The sequence below is a fragment of the Tasmannia lanceolata genome, unplaced genomic scaffold (genome assembly GCF_043159265.1).
Source record: "Tasmannia lanceolata isolate RefF3 unplaced genomic scaffold, GAP_Taslan_0.1 ptg000007l, whole genome shotgun sequence".
NCBI classification, from domain to species: Eukaryota; Viridiplantae; Streptophyta; class Magnoliopsida; order Canellales; family Winteraceae; genus Tasmannia; species Tasmannia lanceolata.
In genome coordinates, this window is record NW_027518684.1 from 19,958,077 (window position 1) to 19,966,641 (window position 8,565).

General features: G+C 40.2%; 1 protein-coding gene across 1 annotated transcript; it reads right to left on the bottom strand.

Annotated features, from left to right (window-relative positions):
- Window positions 1-2,906: 2,906 nt before the first annotated feature.
- LOC143881125 (uncharacterized) lies at window positions 2,907-5,702 on the bottom strand. Its single transcript, XM_077384123.1, has 3 exons — window positions 5,500-5,702; window positions 4,017-4,343; window positions 2,907-3,375 (listed from the first exon to the last, which is right to left on the bottom strand). The coding sequence occupies exons 1-3, from the start codon at window positions 5,573-5,575 to the stop codon at window positions 3,224-3,226; spliced, it is 555 nt and encodes a 184-aa protein (XP_077240238.1). The 5' UTR covers window positions 5,576-5,702; the 3' UTR covers window positions 2,907-3,223.
- Window positions 5,703-8,565: the final 2,863 nt, after the last annotated feature.

Below are 8,565 nucleotides of genomic sequence, written 5' to 3' on the forward strand. Positions count from 1 at the left end.
CCCTCGAAATATTAATTTTTCAAGTGGCGAGATGGTGTGAGAAGGTGAGAAGTGGCTAAAAAAATAAGGTAAAAATAAATTGTATTTTGAGTGAAATTTTTTCCCTTGTTTTTCAACCTTTTCTCACCTCTCCTCACTCAATCCCTCTCAGGTCTCCCCCTCTCCCTATGTTATAGTGGGTCCCATGGATTACACTAGGTGAAGGGTGGGCCGGCACACTTCTCTTGGTTCAAAAGATTAGTCACAGTCCTTGATTCCGCTAACATGAAGAAGGGATTAATGCACTAATCATCATTTCATTACTATTCAACAAGGGTTCAAATTCGTAACTTGAAACATCAGGTTTTTTATTTGATTCGCAAATGCAACATTATACCCTATATGAAAGCTATCATTAGTGTGTAGTTTTGATACACACATATTCATTGGGAGCGTCTTCAAACATCGGATCGTGTGCATTGTCTGTTGATTCCATCTGATTATCATGGCCGGAGGTAACAATTCAGTTTCCACCTACAATTCTAATAATATTCAACATATCCCATATCATATTTTGGTAGTACAAACATTATATTTTTCAATAAAACCACATCTTTTCAAGGAAGGCTAATATTGGTCTTGTGAGATAGCAGAGTAAGGAAGCTAACACTTGTTTTACTTTGGAATAGTATTGACATGGTTTGGCTGGTCTTACAAGGCATGAAGACTGATGAAGACTGGTGTGAAAAGAAGGACTTCGATCAGGAAATCGGTGAAAACAGGAGGGAGAATAGAGTACTTTTACCTTTCCCCGAATGTCACGGAGCAAAGACCAAGCACATGGTTGGGGGGGTGTGAAATACGGCTAAGACTTTTCAAGGCACTCCAATGAACGTTTCTGGGAGAGCTTTGACCTTTCTAGGGTTTAAAAGCACTTTCAATATGTGAAAAACCAAATTACCCTCTCCGTCAAATTTAAATTAATTTAAAGGGGCTGAAAATTTTGCCCCCTTCTATGATAAATGCGCCTCCTGGTACCAGTTGTGATTTTTGTGAAGCCACAACCGTCTCTCTCTACATGAACCCTTCGTGGGCCCAAAAACTAAAGGGCGCTGATATCTCCCCCCCCCCCCCCCCCCCAACGGCTGGTTAACGTTTTCCCACCATATGACCTCTCTCTCTCACTCTCTCTCTCTCTCTCCCCACACACACACAACAAGAACAGTTGGTGGGCCCAACAGAAAACCGTTGGTGGAATGGTGGGCCCATCTTTGAACAACGTAGGCCCTGCCCGTACCACACCATAGGATAATCCAAACAGTCCATTTGATGGGCCATAAACGTAAATAGGTTGCGTCTCAAAATATTATTTCCATAGGCTGATCCTAGCCCTCCGATCTAAATAGAAACTACATCTTATGCAACCTCTATAGATTGTAGTGTTGTGATCATCCTACGGAAATGATTTTTGGGGCACAACCTATTTACATTGTGGTCCATCAAATGAATGGTTTGGATCATTCTATGGAGTTGGTCGTAAAGTAACATTAAGGCCCGTCCACAACATAGGACGTCCAAACAACAGTAATAGCACACCTGTTGTTGGTATTGTAGCATTTACCATCATTACAACTGTGTTCCATTGGACACTTTCTTAGTCCCATTAATCTGTCACGAGGCTCATTATGGGAGGAGAGAACAGCGGGCTTAGTTTCAATCAATATTATTACCTTCCTCATCTAAGGTTACCTTTTATCCCAAACCACGAAAAGTCTCTACGCCTAGAAAATCCCACCTAAAAAATCGAATTTATGTATGTTGTTGGGTCAAAAGTTTGAATAAAATATTATTACCTTCCAATTCCTTCCTCATCTAAGGTGCCTTTTTTATCCCAAACGTGAGCCACAAATAGGGGTGTAAACGAGCCGAGCCGAGCTCGGCTTGGGCTCGGCTCGTTAAGCTCAAAAGCTCGGCTCGGGCTCGGCTCGTGAAGCTCAAAAGCTCGGCTCGGGCTCAAACCAGGCTCGGGCTCGGCTCAGCTCGGCCAAGCTCGCGAGCCTTATCGAGCTCGGGTTATATTAAATTCACACCCATCAGCCTTATCGAGCCTTATCGACAGCCTTATCTAGTGTAATTTGACTACTCTTTTTACACTACGGGGGGTGGTCCAAGTAACAAATGGGGTTCCAAAAAAGAAGTGACATATTTTGCCTCCCCCTTTCACTCCCTAGACAACCCTTTTAGTGTATATATTAATTTTTTGTGGACCATTGGACTTGGAAAGTTATATATTCCCCCCCTTTAATACTCTCCTAGTAAAAAAATTTCTGTCCTAGTTCCGTTCATTTTAAACCAAACACCGAGATCAAGTGGAATAAGAGTATGGTGCCGATTACAACGTTGGGTTACAAACTTACAACAATCCAAACGCACACTTAGGTGTTGTGTGCTGTCCTGACAGCATTTCTTAGATTTTAAGTGAGAAATTCATGTTTTAAAAATCTCTCATGCATCCTGATGTTTCTAAAACCTAGAAATATGGGAGGATCTGCTACTCTCTTACTGACTGAAAGAAGGGCGAGAAGTACAAAACGAGTCAAGAACGACGGCTGGTCCGCTTTTTCTCTTATATCTTAGCTACAATTTTGAAAAAATTATGGGTTCTAAAATCCGCGTATCCAAACGGCCCTTTGGTAATATTGCGAAAGAAAAACAAGAGTGTTAATATCATCTCCATTAAGGGCTCCGTTTCTTTAAATTTTACATTCATTTTCCCCTTAAAAATGAGTGAAATTTGTTTGACGCCCAACTTGATGTCAAAAGAAACAGAGCCTAAACAAAAACTACGAGGCTTTATACAAGGTAATTCTAACAAAGCACCCATTTTTCTCTCCCTTTTCCTAATCAAATGTCCACCATTCCACCTATGCCAACAAGAAGGTTTACCAGAGAGGCAATATTTTTATTTTTTTAAATATATCCTATCAAATAATACACTCCCAATCCATCCACAAGTGGAAACTATACATGAGATCACAAACCAAACTATTCTACTTGACATTAACACAACAGTGTTTTAAGACTAAATCAATCATCCAATGTGTTGAAATCAAAGAGAAAAATTTAAGTGACTCGTATTCACTTGCCCCCATGAAGGCACGCTCGACCCAGGTGCTTAGAGCTCCACTCATTGCAACTCTTATTGTTTCAATACACATTATACAAAAATTATGTGACATAAAATTTAGAGTGGGGACATTGTGGGAGCCAAGGCCACAAGCTTCCGAGGCAAACCCGAGTCGGGTAGTGGTGCGACTATGCCAGAGCTTTGGATCTCGGCCATTTCTCGCCGAGCATTTGTTCCTTGTGCCTCACAGAGTTTTGGAAGAAATACACCTATAAAACAAACACAAAATCAAATAACTTAAAAGTAATTAGACATAAATACACAAATAATTAAAAAAAGAAGATAAATATCATTAATTGTATGAAAATAACACCATCTACACACCATACATGGTGAGATCATGTGTGGGTTGATCTGGGTCATCCATCCAATGTGTTGGATATTTTCAAAAAAAAATTATATTTTTATTTATTGAATAACACCATCTACACCGCCTACTCAATATCCTTGTACGCATCAATCCACAATCACTACGCGAGATGAACCTGCGTTTGGTGAATTGAAGTTGGCCTTAGGTCCCAATATTGAATCCTGCGTTTGGTGAATTGAAGTTGGCCTCAGGTCTCAATATTGAATTTCACTCGGAGGAAGACCCTTTATAGAGATAGTAACGATTCTTATCGAAGAAAGATAGGTTTAACCGAGGCTGCTCAAATAGGCATAGGTTAACTAAATGGTACTCCCATAACAGGGTTATGGCATAGGGGGAGTATGGGATCCGCATAGCCACATGTACATGGGAGATCGTCTTTTGATTTTTTTTCTTAATTTCAATTGCTATGACTTTTTCATCATCTTTGATCCTATCTACGTTCCACTAGATGAACGGTTCAGATTGATTTTAGCTTACCTTCACCGGCGGCTACGTTGAAGTAGAGATCCACAATGTTGGGACAGCCTTGGTAGCATTGACAAGAGCAGAGCTTTTTGGTGAAATGAGATTCCAACAGAGAATCCGAAGAAATTCCCAAAGAATTTCTATCCACCCCACAAGCTTCAACGCATTGATCGGATTCGATCCAGTTCGTTAATTTGTCCGCCGTGATCTCTGATGTTCGACACGTGTACTCATCCTTTTGTCCTCTTGTCACGTGCTTTTCCAGCAAGCAGCGCATGCCGGCTGATGATACCGCAAATGCGCACGTGCTCTTGTCGAGGTCCTCGCACGTGACCGCCCCTGAAAAAAAAAGGCAACAGAACGTTCAAATTTCATTCCCCAAAAATTACAAGGGGGCGCATTATCCTAAGGGGGGGGGGGGCGAAAAACTCATCTCCCAAATTAATTTGACGATATTTTTACGATGTCAAAGTCAAGGGAATTTGTGATTGGAATTTCCGTACTCAATAAATAAAAAGGAATCATTATCCTACAGGCGGGCGAAAAACTCATCTCCCAAATTAATTTGATGATATTTTTCCGAAGTCAAAGTCAAGTAATTTGAGAATGGAATTTCCATACTCAATAAATAAAAAGGAATTAGTCCCCCCACACCTGGAAAAAAGATTATTCCTATAGATAATCTTAGCCATTTGAGGTTGTGATCTTTTTTGAATGATCGTGGATCATTGGCTATATCCTATCTATGTCATGGCCTATCAAATGAACGCTTTGGATCGTCCAAACAATCTGGGCCCACTGTGTTTTTGGTAGTGTTTGAATTCGGGTATGGGCCAACATTGTTTGGATGATCCAAAGCGTTCATTTGATGGGCCCTGATATAGATAGGGCGTGCCCCAAAAATCAGCTCCATCGGATCATCCTAACCCTTCAATCTATGGAAGAACCGTCAACTGAGAAGCCTAATACAAATTGAAACTACAGGGGTGTAGTTGTCACGTTTTAAACTATAGGAGTAGAAGTGGATGTGTCCGAAACTAGAGGGGGTGTAAATGTAATTTTCCCTGTTTTTTTCTTTTCTTTTTATTTTTTTTAATTCATCACTTGCAAAATGCATGACAAAACTTTTGGGCGTAGTTTACATATTTGCCCACAAGCCAAGCAGTGTATAATTTCTCGGATGCGATTATTCCTTTTTTATTAAAATATTTTATCACAAATACCTCAGGGAAATCAAAATTAATTAAAATGAATAAATTTTCCATGACGAGGAAATGAAAATATAAAAATTGTAGTAATTAACTAACATGATCTTGAACATATTTGATTATTAAATAAAGGGAAATGATTTAAGCGCTAGAGTGTTTTGATGAACATGCGCTCTACTTGTTTGTCGTGTAGTATTTAAAAGGTTGTCAGAAGATACTACGGTTCTTGTAGTGATATAACAAACAAAAAATAAAAGGGCGTGGCTAGGCAAGGAATATGTACTTACCAAGGGCGCCTCGCACGCAGAGTGCGAGTGTAAAAGCGAGGCAGATGAGTGTCTTCAAGCAATGGTTAGAAGCCATTGCTACTTGTTCTTCTCTGGTTTGGGACGGCAAGAGGAGTAAAGCACGAGACAGCCGGGAAAGCTACTTAGCTTATGATATTTGAGACTTTCTCTATGAAGGAATGGCTTTATACTATGGCGTAGTGGGACTAGGACTATTTATGAGAGAAGTAAGAGGTAGCTAGGGCAAGAACCGTGTCAAAGACTTCAACCCTAAATTATAACTTAATGAAATTAGTCTTTGGTGGGTCTTGCAAAGTCGGTACCTGAAGGGTTCTTAGAAATATCTTTGTCTTCTTTTTTATTGTAAATATCTTTTTTCTTAGAAATATCTTTCACCATGTTGTGTTGAACTTTGCTACGTAGCAATTGTGTGACGTAGTCCTATCATATGTCGGCCAAGTTTTTTCTTTTGTCAAAGTCTTCTTTTGAAGCTGCATTTCTTTGAATGTAAAACCACAAAATGGGCGTAAAAAGAAATTTTGTACCCATTTTTTTCGTAATATTTGTTTTACACATTTTACGTCCAAAGAAACGGCTAATAGCAGTACAATGCTCTCGATTTTCATCCATAAACCAATGTTACTACAAGTAGTTTAGGTTTTAGGGTTTAGGGTAATTTGTCTAGTATATAAATAGACGAGGGAAGTGATATATTTGTCCCCTTTTCTCCCCTCGGCCGTCTCCTCTATTATATGGGCCGTCTCCTCTATTATATTTATGCCTAATCATTTTAGACCGCAAGTGGGTGAACCGGGAAGAACACAGATGAATATAACATTTCCCTTAGATATAAGAGGAGAGAGAAAGACACATGGGGAGTCGATTTATCAATTTGGGGAGTTGATTTATCACTGCCCTAGATATATCATGGGTCATATTGTTTGGATACCTAAAGTAGTTAAGGTTTTAGTGTTTTGGGTTTGAGATAATTTGTCTAGTGTATTACTTCCAATCGGGGCTAATGATAGCCTCTTTAACACTTTGGCAACTACTCGCCTTTAATCCTAATTCTTTTTCTTTTTCTTAATATGACAAAACTACCCCTCCCTTTGCCATGTGGTGTGCAGTGATTCGCTAGGCTTCCCACTCGGTTTGGTAGTCGGTAGCAGCAAGCTTGAGACAATTTTTGAAGCGGACAAAAGCACAAGAATTGTGGCCCCTGGCGGTACAATGAGAAAATGCAGAAGCAACAATCTATAGAAAGCCTTTGCGAATTGGAGGGTTAGAGCCGTCCAATAAGAGTTCTAATTTTTTCCATGGCCCATCTATAGCAATACGTAGGAAATAAATGGTTCTTTTCTCTTGGCATATTCACACCCACCTACTGTTGGAAACATCTCTTCAGGGTTGACGGATCGGGACATGGCCGACAATGCCTCGTTGGACTCGTGAAGCATCCACCATGCATATCTAATTATATCTAATTATATTAGTTTGCAAGTATGGTGTAATTAGGACTTCTAGCCAAGTCCTAAATACTCTATATATTTCTCTGTCTCCTTCATGCGAGGAGCCATGAACGACAAATATGTAGTTTGTATCCCTATTCTTGGAATAGGGTTAGAGTTTGTATGCTGACTGTTTCATCTTTTTCATTTAAATAGACCGGTAGGGGTCTATGTCAAATCCTAGCTTACCTATCAAATAAAAAAAGAAACAGAAAAGAAGACGTGAAAGACAAATATAGTTCTAAACCTGTCACTTGAGGAGTTTCTGATTTAAGAAGAGAGAGACTGTGATTCCATCAATCTAGCCAGTAAGCCTTCAGTAGATCAATAGCACCGCTTCATAGATTTAAAGCATCACAGGAAGAGCATCATCATCGCCTAAGCTGATCGCCGTTGAGAGAACCAAAACTAGAATCTAGTCATCATGGTTGGAGGAGAGTTTTTGCATAATACTCTGAGATTAATGTTGTTGTAAATCTTATCAACAAAGGAACTTAACTCACACCAAATGGGATCAAGTAAATTTGATAAGCGATTCTCAAACATCTACGGAAACTGACTCCGACTCTGAAGGTGAACCATGGTCACCACGGTTCGAAAGAAGGAATGCTCTCGCATTCCCGCCCAAGACACTCACAAAGAATCCAATATGTCACCACTAAACTTGCCCAATTATGTACCTTAAGATTAGTGATCAGCACGAACTCTTAGGTTTAGTGCTATGCAATTTTAGGGCTGGCAACGGGGCGGGCCAGGGCCGGATGTTGCATTTCTCGTCCCCGGCGGAAGAGAAATTCCCCATCCCCATCCCGTCCCCACTTCGGGGATGGCAGGGAATCTCTGTCCCCTCCCCGCAGGGAATATCTAATCCCCATCCCCATCCGTCCTCGCCTTGCGTACTACCAGAAAAATCTTTTTAATGCGCATGAAGAAGAAAAGACAAGCTGTGTTCATATACTTATCAAAATATTGTAGTGCCAATATCACTAGCCTAAAAAAAATGTTTACTATTCACAAAAAAAACACCAAAAAAGTACTAAAATAAGATGGTACTAATGATGGCTTGCATATTGAAACGAGGCAGGCCAGGCCCAACTCCATTCCCATACCCGCCCCGTCCCTGCTATGGGGAATTATTTAAATCTAGGGGTGCAACTTGGGTCGGGTTGAACCCGAACCAGACGGGTTGAACCTGAATTTGGGTTGGGTTGGGTTGGGTTTTTTTTAAAATCGGGTTGGGTTGGGTTGGGAAAAATCAACCCGAATTGGAAATCAGGTTGGGTCAGGTTGGGTGTCAGGCAACCCGGCCCGACCCGAAACCCGATTTCCAATTCCAATATGTATAAAATTTTTACTTCTATGTTTGTTTTGTCATTATATAACTCAAATCTACAAAGAAATAAAAAACTTGGTGAAAGTTGTCCTAATTAACCCTCTTGTTGGGGAACATCTAATGACTAGGATGAGATGGAAATACAAAAATAAAATGGAGAAATCAAACAAATGGTGAAATTGGGTTGGTTCGGGTTGAGAAATTACAAATCGGGTTGGGTCGGGT